The 21601-nt window shown below is 42.5% G+C and overlaps 1 protein-coding gene across 4 annotated transcripts in view; it reads right to left on the bottom strand.

The window, feature by feature from the left end:
- Positions 1 to 5109: 5109 nt before the first annotated feature.
- Positions 5110 to 21601, bottom strand: part of odad2 (outer dynein arm docking complex subunit 2) — a 32400-nt gene continuing 15908 nt past the window's right edge. For all 4 annotated transcript variants that reach the window (XM_020087244.2, XM_020087246.2, XM_069512993.1 and 1 more), the window contains 6 exons: positions 17568 to 17748; positions 17213 to 17274; positions 14813 to 14927; positions 11720 to 11908; positions 11241 to 11462; positions 5110 to 5789 (listed from right to left, as the gene is read on the bottom strand). In XM_020087244.2, coding sequence (XP_019942803.2) covers positions 5667 to 5789; positions 11241 to 11462; positions 11720 to 11908; positions 14813 to 14927; positions 17213 to 17274; positions 17568 to 17748 — 892 coding nt within the window. In that variant the 3' untranslated portion in view covers positions 5110 to 5666. The remainder of the gene's footprint in view (positions 5790 to 11240; positions 11463 to 11719; positions 11909 to 14812; positions 14928 to 17212; positions 17275 to 17567; positions 17749 to 21601) is intronic.

A 21601-nucleotide genomic window follows, 5' to 3' on the forward strand; every position in this document is an offset into this window, starting at 1 on the left:
AAAGACTTCCTTAAGAAGACAAGGGGGGATGCTATCTTAGGGGCAATTTGTGGGCAGCAGATGTTGGACCACCTCGTGAAGGGAGGAGATTGATATGGGCTCAAACTGATCCAAGACAGCTGGGCACATAGGAGGGATAGGGGGGTCATGGCCAGTGGGCTGGTCAAAGAAGATCTAAGAAGAGACATTTTTTTCAACAAAGAATTTAAGAAAAGAATCACAGAGGACAGATGTAGGTAGAATAGGAGTAGAACTTGAGGCCTGTGACAGTTATTGGAGATTAAGTTAGATATAAACTCAGTTTTGCCGATTTTACAGCTTTCTGATGATCAGATAGACGGCTCTATAAGATTTCATAGGACACTCAGAGTTTGTGCTTTTTCCACCTCCTCTCTGCCGGTCAATGGAAACCAAAATCATCAAACCATTGAGGGCTGGATTCCAAATCACACTGAAACTCAAAGTAAAAAACTGAAAACACAGGCTGATCCAAATTTCATCACTTTAACTCATAAAGTGACTCAGTAGTGTGTTCGGCCTCCGCGGGCCTGTGTGCACTCCTGAAAACGTCTGGACATGCTCCTGCTGAGTCGGTGGATGGTGTCTTCCCACCAGGATTGTGTCTCATGCTACCAGTAGTGAAAAGTAGAGTAGAGAAGACTCAGTAAGGGAGGATGAAGAGAGCGCAACTGTCTGTGGCCATAACATGCAAAACCATTCCTTTAATAGGGGGGGTTCTCTTGTTTCTGCCTCTTTGTACCTGTCACTTTCATTTGGACCAAAACCGGTGAACTTCCTAAATGGACAGATTGATATCATTGAAGTTTAACTGACTTGGTTCTACTGTGACGTTTTAGTGTTCCCTTAACATTTTTGAACAGTGTATATGAAACTGCTAGAAAACGTTTGTCATAAAAATGTCCTGTTACATAACCAGAAGTGTGACACAAATATACAGCCATGGTCCTAAAGTGTGGCCATTCAGAACAGACGTAAAACTTAATGCATCTATACATGGTTCATACGCGCACTGAGACTTGAACAGCCTAATACTTGTAATTAACATAAATTACTAAAAGCCACAGCTGTCACGACCAATGTAGGTATTATGAATCTTTTTGAGACCTTTATGGAGACATTAGTCTTGCAGCATTGAAATGTGACCCAGACGCTGTGGTATTTACCCATTCATTTCTCTGTTTATTTATTGTCATGCCAGCTTGTTATTTACACTTTAAGGAAGGGGATGTCAGGATTCATTAGTGCTGTGAAAACTCTCCTAAAAATGTCCTTGAAAGAAAAGTCCAGTGAGAAATGCATGTGCATCACAGGACAGCACATTAAGTTGCTAGAGAGTATAGAAACGTGAGATGTTGTGAGCGATGCGGCCACGGATGCAGAGAGGCAGGCCGCTGAGCAAACAGTGAGCCCGACACGCGTGGCTCGCACCAGCAGACCTGGTGGTGTGAGCATGCTGTAATGATATAAAAGCTAATTTACAGACTGAGAACAGAGGACGTGTTCTCGCCCTGGTCCCTTGGCTTCCAGAGAGCACTGCTCCGTGTTTGGACGGAGCTCTGAGAGGCCGTTGTGTACACGCATGTTTTTAATGGCTGCATCACAAGCAAACCACGCTGCTGCCACTGCTGTGCAACAGTTTGTCATTTTATATTAAAACTGGCCCTTAGACACTGAAGGGGACTAAAAGCCACTTCTAATATTTGGAAAGGACTTTTACTGTTCATTAGTTACTTTTATGAAATATTGCTGCAGGACGCCTGGGGAGATGTGGGATCTTTAAAAGAACTTCAAAAGGTTGGTTCCAGCAACTGTGCTAATATCACAACACACAGCTCACGCTCTGAGGGACTGCCTGACTGTAAAAATAAGCGATATATATTTATTACTCCATCCACCCAAAATGTGGACAGACAAATGTCACGACTTCAGGAAGGATATTTCCATCCATCAGTCTTGTGTAATATGTAATAAAGTCCTCAAATGTGGTTGCATCCATCACCCCGACCTATGGGAAATGTCTGCCTCAGTCTGGACAGGGTGAAGGTCAGGCCAATGGTGAGACATTCCAGTTGACATGCAGGGGTGTGGCAGATGCCGGGGCCCACATGTACCTCAAAACAGGGGCAACAACATCAGGGATATCCCTACACTATTTTGATCCCCTCCTTGAAAAAAATGAGAAGCATGGGATCTTGAATGGTAAACAGAAAGGCCAGAGCTGGACGTAATTGCTGCCTCTGCCGAGGCGTGGAGGCAGAACCTCTAATTTCCTGTGAATAATGTCCCTGTGTCAGACGGCAAGCCAAAGAAAGTGGCAGTTTCTTTTCTCAGAGGGTTTGTGGCTCAACTAATACACTCAACTGTGGCTTTATGACCGATGGGCCCGAGGGCCAGGCTCCTGAACCCGACTTACTGCTTCCTCTTGGCCTCTGCTCTGTGCAAGGTTCAACATCAGGCCCAGAGAGGAGAGTGACGCACCTTTTCTTTAGTAGTGAGAAGATTCATACAGGTCTGAAGGAGAAGCCAGTGCATGTATCTTGAATGTGTCTTTGTCCAATTAGAAATCTGGCTGCATGTACACATGGCTGAAAAATCTGAAGAAATATTATTGTGCTGACAAAATTCAGCCTGTCTGTGCACATTAAAGGTGGCCTGTGGGCTTTTGTAATGCTATTATGATAGGGTTCCCATTTGTGTGGGCATACAGGAAAGTGCTGTCTAAATTCAAATGTTGCTGCTTGTATGAGCCAAAGATCAAAAGTTCATGGCCGTACAGGAGATGCGGAACTAAAGGCAAGGAAGAAGAAACCTGTTAGCAAGGAAACATGGATGTAAACATTGCAAGACTTTAAGTATTTTAAACTGCTTATGTAAATGCTTTATTAGGACGCCAGGCAGAGAAGGAGCCAGACTCGCTGTTTCCGCACTGCTTTTAGTCTTCATGTTAAGCTAAGCTAACCACATCCTGACTCCAGCTCGCTACTTAACACACAGGCATGAGATTGATACAATCTTCTTACCTAAATGTTGGAAAGAATGATCTCGTCCCCGGGTTGTTGAACTATTTCTTAGTTGTATAAGTCGAGCCAGAAGCTAAAACTAAGAGAAATTAGAGAGGCAAATATAAACATATAAAGGGAGAAAAGGAAAGCCTATAAGCAGCCACACAAGAAGAAAACAATATGTTTCCTTCTTTATTTGTTTAACTGACTAAATGTTTTTCCTTTTAACATTTCTTCAGAATCAGTTTTGACATTGGGCATGCTGCAGAGGCCATAAAGAGTGCTGCGTGGAATTAAGGAGCCATTAATCATCGTGAATTTATTTGCTCGGAATAGTTTGGAGACAGTGGCTTCCTTCAGCTCCCCGTTCTGTTTTTTCGGAGGAAGCTTCTTCGGAGTAATAAGTTCACCCGTGTACTCTCCTCCGTCCGTGCTCCTCTAGTGACCCCCACGTGCAGCTGGTAGTGTTTAAACTTCAAAGAGTGACGAAGATTTTCAACCACATATTTTCAGTGTTTTGCTAATTTTTGATTTTAGCACGTGGCCAATGGTAGTGATGAAAGTCCCATGAGATCTTGTGGCAGAGTCTGTGGTTTGTGCTGAGCATCTAAGCTAACTGGGACCAGGACAGAGGGATCAGAAGCAGATAGGCCGACAGACATGCAGAGGGGCGGTGGTGGAGGCTTTTACTGAATGTGCTGTGCAACAGGCTGTCAACCCTGACATGGCCTGTTTATCATAAACAAGAACAGAAGACAAAGGGATCAGACAATCCCAGATCAGCAGCTGTGGGCTGCTTTCACTTAAGACTGCTGTGTGTGAATCTGTAAAGAAAAAGACAGGGTCCTCGTTGGGGGAATATCATTTCAAACATTCTTAATTACATTGTTTTATTGTTGGTGTTGACTAAAAGCCATAGGAGTGTTTGGCTACAAATATATTTCCAACTGGACAAATAAATAAAACATTTTTGTTTTTACTGACAAAAATAATGAGCTTGTTTATAAAGTAAAGTTTTTATTATTTATAATAAATACCCCTACAAAATGTGAAATCACTGTGAATAAACCGGGAGTAATCACACTTTAAATTCATTCTTGTACATATCTGTGATGGAGACAGACACTATTGTATTCCTAATTGCTACTTAAGACACCAGAGCTTGTATTTATGTGTTCATAATATCATGTGACATTTATACAGATTTGTGCAGATGCTCTGTATTCTACCTCGGTGCGAACAGTAAGTTATTCTATTTTTCGAGATGGTGTGTTTTCTGAGTTTGGACGTGTTACAACTACAGAGTTTTCAAACTGTATAAGAGGAGGGTTGAGCAACCCAAACAGATGTGGGTCTTGTTTAGATATTGTGGTCACGTGTGGATTACTTAAGGAATGTTCCTGCAGGGAACGCAGCTTCACGCTGTCTCACACCGATCGACGTATGGGGCATTTGGCAAAAGAACAAACGGGGGAAAGACGCATTATTTTTATCAACACGGTTTCTAAGTTGAGACAGTCAGAGAGCGAGAAGAAGGCTTCCTAAAATGTTTGGACGAACCCTTGATGAGGTAATTGATGTAAATTAGGAGCTCAGGATAAAACGGAAGCAAGGGGGCAAATAAATACACACTCATCAATCAAGACGAAACATTTGTATTTGAAACCTCAGACATATTTTGATATAGCATGTTTAGAACGCTTGTGGTTCTGCGCATTTTATTTGAAACACATTCAGTTTGAGGAGAACAAGATGGATGCTGATATAAATATTGGGCTGTCACAGTCTGCCCTTTTTTACTGGAAGGAGACTGTACAAAGATAAGTATTGTATATTGTGCCCACAGACCATTTTGAATATCCAATTGTTTTGGTGGGTTCCGTGCACATTCTCCCAACCCCGTACTCCTTGTTTTCGAGGGTCACCTTCCCCCTATAACATTGTTGATCTTAAATAAACCAATGCTATTGCTTGCAGTGACTAACCTATAGTATGTGCTAATGCAGGTGAATCAAACTACCAGACTGCTCAGAAGAAACTCTATGGTTGACAAATCCATGGGAACAGATGGCAAAATCGTGCACAGTTTATAAATCTGAGGGCACAGTTTAATTGCTCTCGGTTCCAGCTACTTTTTCCACTTTATTTATATAGCACCTTTCAAACACATCAATTGGAGTTCAATGTGCTTTATAAGCGATTGAAAGATTGTTAAGTAAATGAAAAGAAAAAAATACTCTAGACTAAAAAGGGCATTGAAATCAATGTGAAAATAAACAGGAAACCAGAGTAGAGACAGAGAGAGATATCACCCTTTTCTTTAAAAAAAACCCCATTACCTTTCCCTTTAAACTCTGGGACTATCTGTAAAGTTTGATGGCTCAGTACCACCCCTGTCTAATTTTCAGCCAGGAAAAACCCTGGGTTGCTGGAAATTTGCAGCATTTGGTATGCTTACGATTATTTTGGCGAATGCTGATTCCGCTCCTAATGTGTGGAATTGAGTTGAGCTGTTGAAATTTGTTTTTCTAAGTTGGGTGGGGGGGGGGGATTCAAAAGCAAATATTAATAAACGTGGGGAGAGTTGAACTATTTTAACAAGTCAAACATAAAGCTTAGAGCCTCTTCTCACATTTTTGTTCCCTATTGGATTTCCTGGGGTGCTCTGATCAGCCCTGCCAGAGCCAGATGTCGGATGTTGCGCACACAGCCAGCAGCAGCTTCCTGGAGCGTCTCGTCATCAGAGCCCATGATGACGATGAGGGGCTGTGGGGTGAAATAGACAAAGGTCAAAGTCAGTAGCAGGAGCAGATTCCAACAAAATTATTATTTTCCAACAGTGGACTAACACAACTTTGGGAAAAACATCCAGTGCCTGAATGAGTAGGCTACTGTACATGTTGCCGTGCCGGCTTCAGTCACTGCACACCACTACTGGTGATGGCTGCAAAGATATACAGTGGCTGTGCGGTGACAGTTTCAAGCTGCGCTGTCACGTGCCCCTCTGTGTGTGTGTGCATGTGTGTGTGTGTCCTACTTCCAAAACCATGCCTCAGCAAAGGGGTTACAGCTGCGAGCACACATGCTTCTGTAAGTTTGTTCAGATGAAAGGCATGCAGGGCGAGCTCGACATTAAAAACCTGAGCATGAACCACACCGCTCGACAGCCTTTCCGCTGCTCCAAAGGTCAGATTATATCCGTCTATTAGTGGCTTGTGCAATGGATCTCGTTAGGTCTTATTGCAGAACAAGGCCTTTTGCTTTCCAGAAATCTCAAGCTCTGGAAGTTTATTTTTTGGTTACATAAAATTGCACATTAAAAAAAGATTTTCGTACGTTCAAAGAGTTGCGAATTATGTAAAACTGAGTAAAAAGGGAACGCGCTGGCTAAATGGAATTACCGCTGAGTGGCATGTGTTTTTAAAAAGTGAGCTTTTTTTCCCCATTTATCTGCAGCAAAATCACTACGTTATGTTTGTGGGCGGTTTGGGGGCTGAATCAAAATAAAACTAAATGCAAGCATAAATACCCTGGTGCAAGGGATGAATCTAAATTTGTTCAATGTGTGCCGTGTGGTAAAATCACAATGGTCCGCCATTGAGGTTTCCCAAGCCACACTTTCAATTATTTAGGGTAGTCTTGTTTACATCCATAATGAAGCAACAGCAACATCACATCCTTCAGCTAAGCACATAAGGGCTCCCTGCTCCTACACATAATGAAGCCTTGATAAATACAGTAACTGCCAAGACGTCTGAGGCGCTTTTAAGCCCCCGTATGTGTATCAAGGCCTTGTTCTCCGCTGAATGAGCGGGGATTTTGAGAAAGATCTCTTTAACGATGAGCATGCTGCAGCGGGCTTACATGTGGTGTTTTAACACCATCTGGATAGTTTTCCTGGTTTCACTGCAACAACGTCACATCTCTGCTGATCCTGCTGAGCAACACACATGACAATATCTACGCTGTCAAAATGATTCAGTGACTAAGCCTCTTCAAACCTTACATCCATCTGCTAATTTAGATTTAGTTTACGGCGGCAGATTGACTCTGACAACTTCTTGTGAATCTCCTTTGACTAAATATCTGTCCTGTCTCACTATTCCAAACTCTCATCCTGCTCAGCACAGGCTCCACATATCAACATAGGAAGTGATGAGATTCCTTTGTCTGTTTTGCACAAATGAAATGTCACTGTCAATTAGATTTTACATCATAGACATTTCCCCAACGTCTGTCCAGCTGATCAGCACTCAAAGCAAACCTGAGTCTGTCTCCGTCTCAGGTTATCCCTGCGATCGTAATGCGTGTCTGCGCTGAGCAGAGGTTGACCCTGACCCCTCTCCGTGTTACATGCAAACTTAAAACGTCTCCCTGCACATTTGTGTGGTTAGCAAACAGCCAAACAGCCGGAGAGAGGACATTCCCAGGGTTTTCAGCACAAAGATAAACAGTGAAAGGAAAACAGATGAAAGACGAGGTGAGCCGGCTTGTGCATGGGCACGGAATCTCTGTGAAGCTACAGTATAAGTCCAGTCAAAAACTGAGAAAATAATATCCTTCCTGCTGATTACAATCACATCATTTTGTGGGAAAAAGGCACGCAGCAGTCCAAGACGTTAGCTCCTCTCAATGCACCAGTGTGGAGGAGGATATATGAAGCATTTGCCCTCAGGTTTTATAAGATTTTTAAATAGCATCCAAAACACCTCCAAAAGCAAACTCACATCCACAGGCTGCAGAATACATGCAGCTCGCTAGACAAGTCTCTTTTGTGAAAAGAGAGGATGCCTGAGAAGTGCCAGAGGCAGCATTTTTGCCAACCTCATAGCATGTTATTCAGACGTCGCCAAATAAGGTCTCCCGAAGCGCACAGCTAGGCTAAGATAAGCGTGTCTTTCTATGCTACTTTTTTTCAAGGCTGGTCTTTCCCTCCCAGCTGGGAGCTCTTGGAATATAATACGCTGCTTGTTAGATATTCCCTGACTGTGGTAACATGAACACTTGCCCCACGTTTGAAAACTGGATCGTGAGTTTTTGAGGTTTCTGCACTTCAGAGAGCTCCAGAGAGTCCTGACCTCCAAGAAGGGAGACGGTGAACAAGCCCCCCCCCTTCCTCCCCAGCCAAGGGGGGAGCGGGAGGAAGAGCTGGCGTGGAGTCTGGGAGGGCTGCACATTATTGTTGCATGTGTACACCCACACACACACAAACACACACATCCTATCGCACATGGAGGTGTCATGGTGTTAAGTGCGCTCTGTTGGACTGGCTTCTGCTCGCAGGAGTTCAAGCTGAAATTCCCCCGAGCCAGCTCTGACAGCCTTTATGGCTCCACCACCCCGTCTCCCCCCCCCAATCCCAGCGTTCCCATGTTCAAGACTTCACTGTGGAGGCAAACAGCACAAACAGACAGCAGTGTTTAGCTGGGCCGAGGGGAAGTTGGCGAGGGAAGTCAAGGTAAACAACATTCCCTGCAGCCTCCAGTGAGCAAGAGACTTGCTGCTTTTTCTGTGTCTCCAAAGAGGAAGAGGAAAAGAAGGGAAGGCAGTTCAGTCCGAACCCTGAGTCTGTTCAACCCCAAGAATATGGCTTGGTATTTCTGCTCAGGGTGTGAGGGAAAGTGGCTTAATTTAAAGGCTCTAAAACATTACAGTCCATGGAGTTCAATAACACATTAGTCACAACGGAACAACACACGACGCCTGTATCATCTGCTCACCACACCCACAACCCGAAGTCATGTTACGCACCAACCTTCAGATGTAAACATATGATGTTCTGCTGGGTTTTTATTCCCTCCCTTAACGTTTGTGTAATTCTTGCCCCCCACGGTGTCGCTGCACTTTCGCTCCTGCAGTCTGAGCGTGTAAGAGAGAAAGACATTAAAACAAACACTGGCCGTGCTGCAGCAGACGTGTGCTTGTGGCAACAAAGGCAGCAAACATTTTTTCTCTTTGAGATTAGTTAAAGCCTAAAATACATACCAGAACCTGGCAAAAGCCACGCTCTGGAATACCCTCAGTTGAAAATTACCAATAATTACCATCCATATTATGCAATTTTCATCAATTTACTTCACAAAGCTTTTCTTATGAAAGAGCCTCTTTAATACAAATAGCTGGCCGAAAGCTGTCTACAAGGATTTATGGTTTCAGCAAACAATCCCCAGTCCTTTGGAAGCAATGTAAAACACAAAGGGAAGGAATGTTGATTTTGTACATGACACAAAATGAAGAACATCCGTATAAAACTGCGAGATACCAAGAGTGAACGTCAAATCAAATGGCGGGGACAATTAATCTCTAGCTTAAAAATTCTCTTATCCCCGGTATGCGTTTCCTGTGAGAGCGAGCAACTGAGTCCCATTTCTTGAACAAGGCCTGATATGATCCAATACATTCCACAAAAGGATTTATCCAAAAACATGAACTTAAAAAGATTTTTTTATAGGTTTTTGAAAATAGAGATAACAAAACAAATATGGGTGATTTTCAATTCCTGATGTACGGGACTGGGTCAGACACCATTATGTGTGCTAAGGCAACTTTAGAGTAAGAGAGACCCTCGCTCATTCGTAATCATATACTACATGTGTCTGAGAATGTTTTGAGAGTTTCTCAACGGCACATTAAAAAACTCTTTGAAATATGGTTGCAATAATACAAGGAGCGGTCCAAAACTTTGCACAGGGCCATAAATAAGACACAGGGCCCGGTATCAATACTGGATAAATGTCCAACTCATTCAGAACTATTGGACATTGTTCTAACACATTCTTCCCATCGGCTGCTTATATATCATGTAGCTGAGCACTGTACTGCACAGAAATTGGTGGAGAAAAGGCAGCTCCCACACTGTAATGCTTCCTCCTGGGTCAGGCAGGTAAGTATATCAGCCTCCCTGTCCAGACTGACTGAGACTCAGACCAGACTGAACAATGAGGCTGCCTGTGTTGTGTTTCCACGTCTGAGATTACCAACAAATGCAGCGCTGGTGCAGTTACGTGGCCTTTGGTGATTAAGCTCTTTAAAAGTCTAAAAATACATTATGGAGTAGTGTTGCAACTCTTAACTGGTACATTAATAAGGGCAAACACAGACAGATTAAAAAGGGTGGTATGTTTTGCATTTGCACACACACACTAAGAAACAGGAGTTGTCCAGTTTTTGTGGCTCTAACTACAAAAAGCATTCATCTTAATGACTTCTGCAAATTGGACATAACTCTTTTGGAACACCCAATGTTCAGTCCAGCTATAGCAAGTGTTGAACCGCATTCACTGTAGCAAGAGATCAAGCTAAAGTATGCCATTTAACAAACATGGGAAAAAACATATCTGGCTGCAGTAGCATAACCACTTCATAATTTATACTGCAGTTGTTATTTAGAGGGGAAAAACATTTAAAGTCACAGTGGCCGCAAAAAGATTTCTCATGAGAAAGTCTTTCTATGTGAAACGTGATTCAATTAAGGAGTGATAGCAATGTTTTCCCAAAATTCTGAAATATGGGTACGTGAGCATCTGTGACAAGACATCAATTACATCCCAATCTGAACATAGAATCTCTTCATCACTGTCAGAGACAAACATAAACAGTCTCTTGAGCAGAGCGTGGAAACAGCGCGACAGGCGAAACGTGCAGCAAAACAAGGCTTGTTTCTCTTTGGAAGAGCCCTGCACAACTGCCACGATAAAGAAAGCTGGCGGATGTAGAAGAAAAAAAAAGTTGACCGGCTCTTACCCTGCTCCCTAGCCTGAGCCATATCGTTGTTGCATTCTACTCTGATGTCCAAGAACAGCCCTTAGCAACAGTTACCCCCAGTTACAGCCCTTTGACTTGTGCTGTGATGGCATCTAGGGTCTACCGGAGAAAAGGCACTTTGCACACACTGAGCTGTTTGCTTTTCTGAATTCCCATGACAGCTTGAAAGTGGAGTCATGTTTCCGCCACCGAATAAAACCCACTTTGTTTCTGCTCCATCGGTCAAAGGCTCTGAATACAGTCACAGCTTTTCAAAGTTAATTACTCAGAGCTTTTCACACATCACTAAAACAGCAGTGGTGGGGGGCCAAAGCACATTTCTCTCAATGTATTTATGCTAAAGTTAGTCTCAAAGCAACAAATAAACTAGATATATAACTACTAGTGTTAATCTTCTACATAGAAAAAGAAGTGAGGAGTCAGAAATCTAGCAACAATGGTTCTACAACTCACCTTGACCACTCCCCTCTCATTCATGGTGATACAGTTATCTGGGTTCTTGGAAAGCTGATACAAGGCGTGGGTTGTGTGGTAGTGGACTGCGCTGTTTGATGATTTGAGGTAGTCTACCAAGGGGGCCACGACACCAGCTTCGCCGAAGGATGCCCTGTTGCCCTCCCACATGCAGCAGTGGCCGATGGCCTCGGCGAGGTGCAGACAGAGCCTGTCATCAGTCTGTGGAGAAGAGAACAGGATGCTATTGGTCCTTTGTGACCAGTCTCAGTCTTTATAATGCAGAGAACAACAAGCTCTGCAAGAGTCTTGGCAACATCTACCAATGTTCTTCTCATTAGTTGGATTTATGCTCCATTGAGTAGAAAAACACCAACTAAAATCCACTGTAAAGACAGTTATTTGTACATTTACAATAACTGCAGTGTTCTTGAATAGTAAAACCTTGTTGTTTGTCTCCAGCGGTGAGCTGTACTTACTGTGTTAGTCAACTTGGCCAGCAGTGGCACAACGTCGTGATCAGTGAGGACTGCCAGATTCTCCTTGTCTTTGGCTATTCTAGAGATGGCGGCGCAAATGCTTGCCAGGACCTCGTTGTTTGTTGACTTCAGCAAATTAACAATCATTTCCAATCCACCGACAAGAGAGCGCACCATTTCCCCTGCATCCTATAGTGAAAGAGTCTGTTATTAGTTGGTTCTCTAAAATGAACAAGGAGGGAGGTAATGGATGGGGAAAGAGGGGAGGCACGCAGGGACATTTAAGCAAGGCAGACAAAACAAAGAAAACTACATAAGTCAAAGTATTTTCGTCAGCTCAGGCATCACAATCATGGTCCCATCAGTGCAAACCAAACTGGTAGGACTATCTTTGTCTGTGCTTTCAAAATAAAAACACCCTCTTCTACGGTACATCTGTGTTTTGCATGAGCAAGCAATAAATCTGACATTGTTGTAAACCTCTCCTCTCACCCTAGCATGTCAAAATGAAGACGAAACATAGAATTTAGAACTCAGAAGTAACATTTAAACCTTTCGCCTTGGGCTAACACAGTGTAGACTCAATACTTCATGGTTTGAATTCACGGCACCAGCTGGTACCACAGGCCTCTGAGCCACTTATGGGGCAATGCCTACCAAACCAAGAGGCTGGTAGGGAGTGCTGAGGGAACCACAGCGGAAGAGCGGGCAGAGACACTGGCTTTAGTATGGCTTGGCACATCAGGCCGCTGTTTAAAATCACAACTCACCGTATTGCTGGCCACAGAAGAATACATCAAGGTGGCAGAGTCTGTAATGTTCAGTGCATTGAAAATAGCACAAAATTTTCCCCAAAAGCTTACAATTATGGATCCTTGGATGCAAATCACAAAGCATGCTTAATTTGAGTCCATTTCAACATCAATCTACATGTCCGAAGCCAATGTATGTCACAGAACCATAGAGTACAGTATTAGAGGAATTCATTATGTCCACTGTATAGTAATTAATCAAATTCAGCAGTCAGCTGATTTATATTTGGCATATTCAATTATTTTCGGGGGAGATGGGTGATGTACTGCTGTGTTCTCCTCTCTAATACAGAGCTCACAGCTAAGATCAGGTCAGGGTGCGGTGTAAGGACCCTGTGAAGCCGTGCCAGAGGATGAGTAACATGTGCAGTGCAAGGCAAGGAGGGTTGTGCCAGGGCCAGGAGCTGACCCCCCGACACACAGGAAGCCCTTCCTCAGGAATACTGATGATGCCTGGCCGGGAGTCCCTGCGACAGAGGAAGCTCTCTCAAGCCACCAGCTGCGATAGACTAGCCAGAATCTCTTTCATGGCCTGGAAGGGCCCCCACATCTGAAAACTACAGCATTATGAGGCTGCACACGGAAAGGCCTTTCTCACTTATCTCTCTCTCTCCCTCATCCTCTTACCCAGGATGAAATGAAATAGAAAACACACTATCTGCTGTGCGTGATTTCAGGCCAAGGGGAGCAAGCCAAGCTCAGAATGGTAGAAGCATGCCCTGACCCTTTCTCTGGAGCAATCAGGCTTCTGTGACATACATGGCTACTATGTATAGGAAAAATAAATCAAGCATCTCACTGTGCTTCAGCATACTGGCGAATTAATGATACACCCCATTACTTGTGCCTGTACTTCCTTGATTGGAGAACAAAAATAATTGAATGATTCACTACTAAGTCTACGAGTATGGTACTGAGTGAGTTTAAGTTGTGGACCTGTGGGCATAGGGCACAGTGTCTGTTTGTGGAGTAGCAGCCGTACTGTATGGAGCATCCACCAGATGCATATACAGTATACCACAGCTCTTTCATAAATCCACTATAGAACTGCTAACTCAAAGCACATGGGGTTTTTATCTAAATAATGACTGCACCGAAGCAGCTGTATCAGGTTCCTCAACTCAATGGGCAAAGAGCACTATTTAGCTCTTGTCGTTGCCCCAGTCTCAGAAAAAAATCACCCAAAGAGCATGTTCATGAATTTCCCCCAAAAATTGGTGTGCTGACGTCCAGACAAACATTGTCAAACTTTGTTAGAGCTCGATAGTGGGTCCACAGTCCTCCTGCTCCCTCCATATGGTTGCCATGCATCACTTTTGGGCCAGTGAAATTCCTGCCAGCAAAAGGGCTTCACCCCCAAGACACCTGCCCGGGTCCAATATATATTTAAACTTAACCAGATTGTCCCACTGACAAGCTGTTTACCTTAATCACAGTGATAATCTAATACAACAACATTACATTTATAGTTGGAAGCCATACCAGGAAATCAAAGAGCTGCTGATGTGTAACTGAAATTAGAGTTGGTTAACAAGCTAAAAAAATTTTTAAAGAGCACTCTACTGAGTTAAAATTGCACCTATAATAATGTCAATCTGAAGAAAAATACAAATGGCTATCAATCAAAACCTCATAATGTAACTCAATTGCCAACAGTTCGGTGGGTGATTTGGATGTGTTATAAAAGTAGTGTGAAGTTTGTCTCGAGCTTTAAGCAGAAGGCTACAGAGCAATTCTGCAACTTGTGCATCATATTATTTAAGTCGAATTCAAAGGTATGTTGTCGATTCTTTTGGAAGCCATTTGTGCACTGGCTTCATTAGATAGGTGGGTTCACAGAAACCAGCAGCTACCCTGTGCTCTTTGCGTGAATCGTATGCCTCCATAACTATTAGCATATTGAGAGAAGATTTTCAGCTGGGAAATCAGAAGCCATGTCACAGGATATTACTCAGTCTCCCAGCCTTCTTCCCAATTCACCAATTCCAGTGTGCCAAGGAGGCCTTTCTGCTTCATATTAGCCCAAGGTTCATGTAAGCCTCTGCTGATACAGCTCTGCCCCTGCTAACTTCCAAGCAGCAGCGGCAGCATATGAGCTTGTTTAGTGAGTGTGGGATAACCCTTCACTCTGAAACAGCACAAACTCTGCAAAAGTCTTTGATTTACAGGCAACATATGTGCACATTGTGTGCTTCACGTGTGCAGACACATAAAAGAAGAAGAGGACAAATCTATGTCATGTTGAGGAGGAAGGAGAAGATATTGTCTAACTGTACTGTACCTTGGCATTCTCAATGCATGGACAAAGGGCCCAAGCAGCGCTAGACTGAACTTCTGGACTGGGGTTTTTCAGTAAGGACCACATAAAGCGGAAGCCGTCAAGCTTGTCAATGACCCTGCAGGGACAGAGAAACAGTGAGAGAGAGAAAAGTATTAACAAACAGAGAATAAGCAAAACAAAAAAAGTCTTGAATTTATATTATTTAGGTCTTAAGAGTGATTCATCCCTAAAATTTGTGTGCACAATTATTGTTACTAAAAGCTCCTGCTGTATCAGCCTTCACACTGTAGCCAAGCAGGATCAAAGCGTTGATCGATTTCAGCATTGGCTCTCATCACAAACTTGCCTTTGGTCCTGCTCATTTCCTCTCCAGGCCCAGAAGCCACCCACTGTCTGCTTACTTGGATCACTCTCCATGGAAAGCTTGGCTATGCTATGGTCAGAGGTTAACTCGCTCAAACTTGTGTATAGTGCTTCATACATGCATCTATAAATAGATTGTGAGACAACCTTACACTTTATGTTGGTGGCTTGTTTTTCAAGCCGAGCCAAAAAGAGGACCTCTTTCCAAATCAAACAGAGCCTGAGACAGGTCGCTCTGTATTTCATAGGATTTGAGCGAAGTTTACTCAAGCATGAGCTATATTTCTTGTCATATACATGACTGTAGTCTGGGGTCTGGGAACCCAAAGAATTACACCACAGTGCACCCGTTGTCTGTTATAAATAACATGTAACGTGTTCCCCATGTGTGCTTCCACCAACAAGGCCGACATTGAATGCTGTCATAATTACTTAAACACTCCCTAATCACAGTATCTCCGTGACTGGCAACGAGCGAACACTCATCAGGGACGTCCCCTACACCATCTGTCTTCCGTTTGCACATAAATCAGTCTAGAGGGATCATAACATCAGATCCAGTCGGCGGGGCCTCTTAAATCCAGACCAAAAACAAAAGTGAAGCGTCATATCATCCGCCAAAACAGCTCTGTCTTAGCATGAAGCAGGTATGAAACAGATTAGCAATGAAGCGGCAACTGACAGTGATGGATTAGAGGAGGGGACCACAAACCCTGGAGGCATTAAACAACGTGTGTTCACTCTTGTAGCTACACAGGATTTACTGGAGGAAGCGCTACGTCATTAAGCACACATTTCTTACTGGTTGAGAATTTCATGGAAAGTGATCGATGCTTTTTTTGGGCTTTCAGTAGTCACGGATGGTCTGAGTCACAATTATGATGAGAGAATGATTGCACTGATCACCAGAAGTTTTTGATGGTAAAAATAAAGTGAACACTAGATGACTGTGTGGTATCATGCATACGTCATCATAATATTTGTTAGCTTGCTATACAATGTCTAATCACTGGGGATCTGCAGAAAAACTGCTCCAGCCATGTTGGGTTGGAGCATGGAGTAATCAAATGTGAGCTAAGTTAATTGCTCAGCTCATGACTGTACACATACATTCCCCCAAATAAGCCATCACCACAAAACATACAAAAAGCTTCCATCGAAATAAGACCTCTCTGTTTACAGCCACGTGTTAAGCCTGAAAGTTTACAAGGTCTGGCCTAAATATATATGCCGTGAGAAAATATGGAGAACATGATGAACCTATGTAAAACACTTCTCCTCTTGTGTGAAGTTTACCACAGTTAGTGGCTTTCATTTGACATGCTTCACTTTTTAATGAACCCTTGGTTTTCGCCTCCCAACAAATGTAACAGGCTCGTATTATAGCATTAACAGCTAACGAACAATGTGAGTTCAGACATGAGGTTGTATTTGTGTCCAGTGCTAATTAAGAAGGGTCTTGTATTTCATAACAGCCTTGTAAAACCAATAGGCGCAGATGAAAGACAATGCTGTGCAGTATTGAGGGTGAGGTTAAATGAGCACAGAACAAAGACTTTGCTGGACTGTGGTTCGCTGTGTTTTCCCAGCAATGTAGTCTTGGACAGGGCAGGGCTTTAGGTATGTTCCTTTGACCAGCTCAAGTCTTGACAGTGACCGCAAAGCTATAGTAAAACACTGGGAATTAAACCACAACCGTATTTAACACAGCAGGTACAATAAACAAAGCTTTTAAAATCTGTCACTGGGCTGGGGATGAAGGAGAAACCTACCTGCATAATAACAAATTAAAAGAACAAGCATCAGCCCGTGACAGGTTAATGATACAGGAGTTGTGTATGTGTGTGTCATTCCCTTGTCAAAACATATGACATCAATACATGTCCAAAAATATGTGTTTGGAGCTAATGCAGTAATGCCAGTGAGTAAGCCACTAATCACATTTTAAGAGACACCTCACACAGGGCTGTTTGCCTTGTGTAAACTGTACTGCATTGCCAATAAAGACCATGTACAATGGAAGAGACAGAGACTTACGCCATGTTATCCCGGTCTCTGGCACAAGCACCAACTGTCTTTGTTACATTCACGAGCAGCGCCTGGGTACATGACAGAAATAGAATGTACATGGGTAAATGACACAAATAGAATATGCATGTGTAAATGACAAACTGCATGTACATATGTACATGTCCCATGTACATGGGTACATATACATACACGTGTATATTTGTGAATAACATAAATAGCATGTACATGGGTACATAACACAGATAGCATGTACATGAACACATGACACAAATAACATGTACATGGGTAAATAACACAAATAACATGGACATGCATCAATCAAGATAGGATCTTATATGCGGCAAAAGAGGATCAAACTTGCCTCATTTGTCTCAGTGAGTAGATTAATTAGTGGCTCAATGCCTCTGCACTTGCGGATGGTCCCCTTGTTAGAAGATATCTGGGCAAATTTTTCCAGCGCTCCAGCAACGTTTACCAGCACTTCTATTGGCTGATCAGTCAGCAGGTTAACGAGGGACTCCAGGCATTTGTATTCCTGAAACCTTCCAGGGAAAAAGAGGGAGAGATAATATTAATTCAATACATATTGAAAAACATAGAGTCGTACCAGTGACTCTGAAATGGAGGACTTTTGCACAGCTGTACTTTCAGTAGAAACATCAGCAATCTAACACAATGATAATGCTGACGTGTTGGAAGAGATGACGCTAGAAATGCAAAGTTTGCTCTTTAGCAATAAACAATGTCTGGTAATGTCTGCAGCAGCGGGTTTAGATGAATGTGGCACAGCTATTCAAGCACAATGTGTGTACTTGAATGAGCTGGCAGTCAAAGCCTACCGTCTTTAGCCATGCTTGCCTCTAAGTAGCTCTAAATTGAAGCTAAATACAAGCTCAACTTGTTTTTTACTATTATTTGAGCCCATAACATTGGTGCTTGGATCGAAATGCTAAGTGACAACATTAGCAATGAGCAAAAAGTACAGCTGGATGATTAGAATGTCTTTCTGTTTTACAGATATTAGGTCATGAACAAGTACTGCATAATAACATAACCTAATGATGGCGCTAGATGGGTGATTAAGGGCTATTATAATTTAAACTGCAGAGAACACAAATTACTGAACCAAATTAAATTGTATTCACAAATGTCACCTGGGAACCATGAATGCAGCGACCAAATTTAGAAAATCTTTGACCTGCTATTGGTGCTAAACTAAAAGCCAGGGGATCATCCAACTCATTATGATTTACCCCTTGTGGACCATGAATTTCATGAAAATGTGTCTATTAATTGTTGGCATATTTCACCCTGGACTGTTATTCATGGTGCGACCAGCAGACAGATTCAATATTGATATCATGGAAGCCACACAACTATTGTGGCTACCAATAGTCGAAGTGACAAACAGTAGCTGCAGTGCTTTCAGTCACATGGGCACAGATCTCTTACTGCAACCCAGTGGCACAGACAGTTTTCCCACGACTGCTCACAGTTGTCCCTTGTATGTATTTTGCATAACCCAAGTTTTGCTGCGGCTTGGAAACTCTCCCTCCCTCTTTTGCTGTGATTTTGCCTTGTTTGCCAGTGCTATAGAGTGGTAAACTATAGTAAACATTTAAAAGGGATATAATGTGGTTGCTAAAAACCTCAACAAACCTCTGATGTACAGTTAAGTTCTATGACTGTTTTTATTCACAGTTACGGTTGCTGGCATCATGGACCGTAAGCTATTGTAGATGGCCAAGGTCATTTGGTTTTGGTCAGGGTCCACCGACAGACAGCCTATTCTTGCAAGTGAAAACACTGCTAATGAACATAGGAGCTGCCAATGTTAACTTCAGTGAAGTTCACCATAAGAAAAACAATGGTTTTCCTATGCCATCACCAAAGTGTCATCTGCAGCTGACTACAGTAGAATTATCTTGTAATCACAGACATAACTTTTGATAAATGAACGGTAAGTCATGTCTGTTTTTGTTAGGCCAGTCCCAACTGAAGTAATTACGTGATGGCAAGAGTAACATTACAGAAAGCAGCCCGGAGCGGCTTCTACTGCATCACTGGGCTCCTCGCAACTGCGAGCTCTATTAAGGCCTGTCAGAAGACACAGGAACCACAGTGGGGCTTCTGTGCAGCAGATTTGTATGATTGATTGTCTGCCTTTTCCTTTTCTCATTCATCTCCACGGGTCATACACTCAACTAAGTGCAGAAAGCTTAAATACGAACAAGGGTTTTTTAATGCTGGGCCCAAGTGAAAGTGAGACATTTCATTGAGCCTGAGTCGCTTATCAATCACAAAGGAAGATAAGAAGCTAAATTAACCTGAAATGAATCAAACAGATCTATGTGAAAGAAAACAACGGATCAGCGAATAACTTGGGTGAGCAGAGAAGTTCTGTGAGGTAAGGAGAAGTATCATTTGAAAGGGTAATTATGGTCTGCTCATCACAGGGCTGGAACAGAGGTAAGATGGAGGGGTAGTCAGTAATTGGAAGCGAACCCCTCAATCTTGACCCCAAACATTACTACACTGGCAAATACAGTCTAAGACTTGGCAGTTGTGACTTTCCATTGCAAAGTTATTCCGTCACTCTTTTGTTAACACTTTTTACAGCATTTTTCTGCGTCCATAACACCTCTATAATATACAGGCTCTCATGGCCACATATTGATGCATCCATAAATCTGCACAAAATTATGTTTCAGTTTTTCCCAGCAGGACTTTTACAAAGGCATTTTCCTAGTGCAAAAAACCTTGGTTCAGGTATAGCCTTCTCTGTAACACTAGAATGGAATCAATACGATAAACACAAGCTTATGTGGTCTTTTAACAAAGACACTCAAGTTATCAATGTAATTATATTTTAGACCATCAATCATATTTCATTTTGTTGCATCATTAATCAGGAAAATGGATAACACATGGCTGCTACTTGTCTTTATTGGAGGTTGCCCCCTAACCACTATACTGTCCGTGCACCATGCAAATCATCAGTCACATAAAAGTAAAAATCATGTTGTTGCTCTGGTTTCATTTGAGCGTATACTTATTGAAAGAAAAGAGGGGGAAAAATCTGACTCTCTGCCTCCTATTATTTCTGCGAGTAAGCTACATTCCAAAATGATTTTCATTTCAGTACACCACTCAGCTTATGATTGATTCTGAAATGAGCGCATGCCCCGAAAACCCTGTCACCATTAGCAGCGTTTCCTTTTTGACAGTAATGGCTCGGTCACTCCATTCCAAGCTTTTGCCCCGACCCAGACAATTTAAGTGATTCAAATAAGCCCGAAGGACTCTGAAAAAACAGATCCACTTACGCATTCAAGTGTGCATTAAATCATTTCTCTGTGCATCACGCTAGTTTCCTGCTGAGGAGGTGGCCGAATTTCACCTTCACTCACACCCAACTGGCCACATCATCCAAAAATACAAAGTAAAACATAACACACACACAGAAAAACAAAAAGTAAAACTCTACTCGCTTCACTGCCTGTGGTTAGCTTGCTAAGGTAACTATGTGAACTCTGCTAAATTTAGAGTGAAGGCTGTGATATCTTGTGTTGGTTAATGTCACTAAATGTGGTTCACATGTGATTATAATTATTTCTATTATTGTTATATTCAGTAGTAGTAGAACTGTTTTACATCGCTGCAGTGTGACAAGTCATTACGTATGGCACATGGCCTGCACTGGCAGCAAGTGTATTAAACTGCCACATTACTCATGGCCAGCACTGTTAACTTGTTTCATCGTCATGCCAAGCTGGAGTCAGAAGGGCTCCCAATCTGTGCCAAGGATTTTTTTCGTTAAGAAATTTATTACAAAGACATCTTTAGCTCTGTTTTGAACCATGAAAATAGAAAAATAGAACTGTCTGTCTTAGGAGAGGATGCTTTTATCTTTAAATAATCATGTGAATTAATTCCCCCAAATTATTTTCTCTCATGGTTGAATAGACAGCGATGTGTCCATCTTGCTTTTAAAGAAAGTTATCGTCATGTTTCTGCTTCTGCAAAGGAATCCTCACTTAACTGGATGTGGCAGCAGACACTCAGCTCCAGTTGGGAGGACTTAAGTTAGACTTTAAAAGCAGGATATCATTCTGTCGTTTGTGATATATGAAGTGTGGAAAGATATGTGTGAGTGCTGCTTCTTGTTATTTTTAGAATTCCACTGCAGTTTAAAGTGTACAGCGTTTCTGAGTCAGAAGAGAAGCATTTACACACACTCTCACCTCAGCAAAGGTTCTTCAGTTCTTCATCATGAAAATTATAAGACCACAATGTCTTATCACTGTCTTGGATCCAGTGGAGAGAAATGGTTTGAGTGTTACCAAGGTATAAAATAACTGCATGTGCTTTATACATTATGTCTCCAGCCTCACA

The sequence above is a fragment of the Paralichthys olivaceus genome, chromosome 17, assembly GCF_024713975.1.
Source record: "Paralichthys olivaceus isolate ysfri-2021 chromosome 17, ASM2471397v2, whole genome shotgun sequence".
NCBI lineage: Eukaryota > Metazoa > Chordata > Actinopteri > Pleuronectiformes > Paralichthyidae > Paralichthys > Paralichthys olivaceus.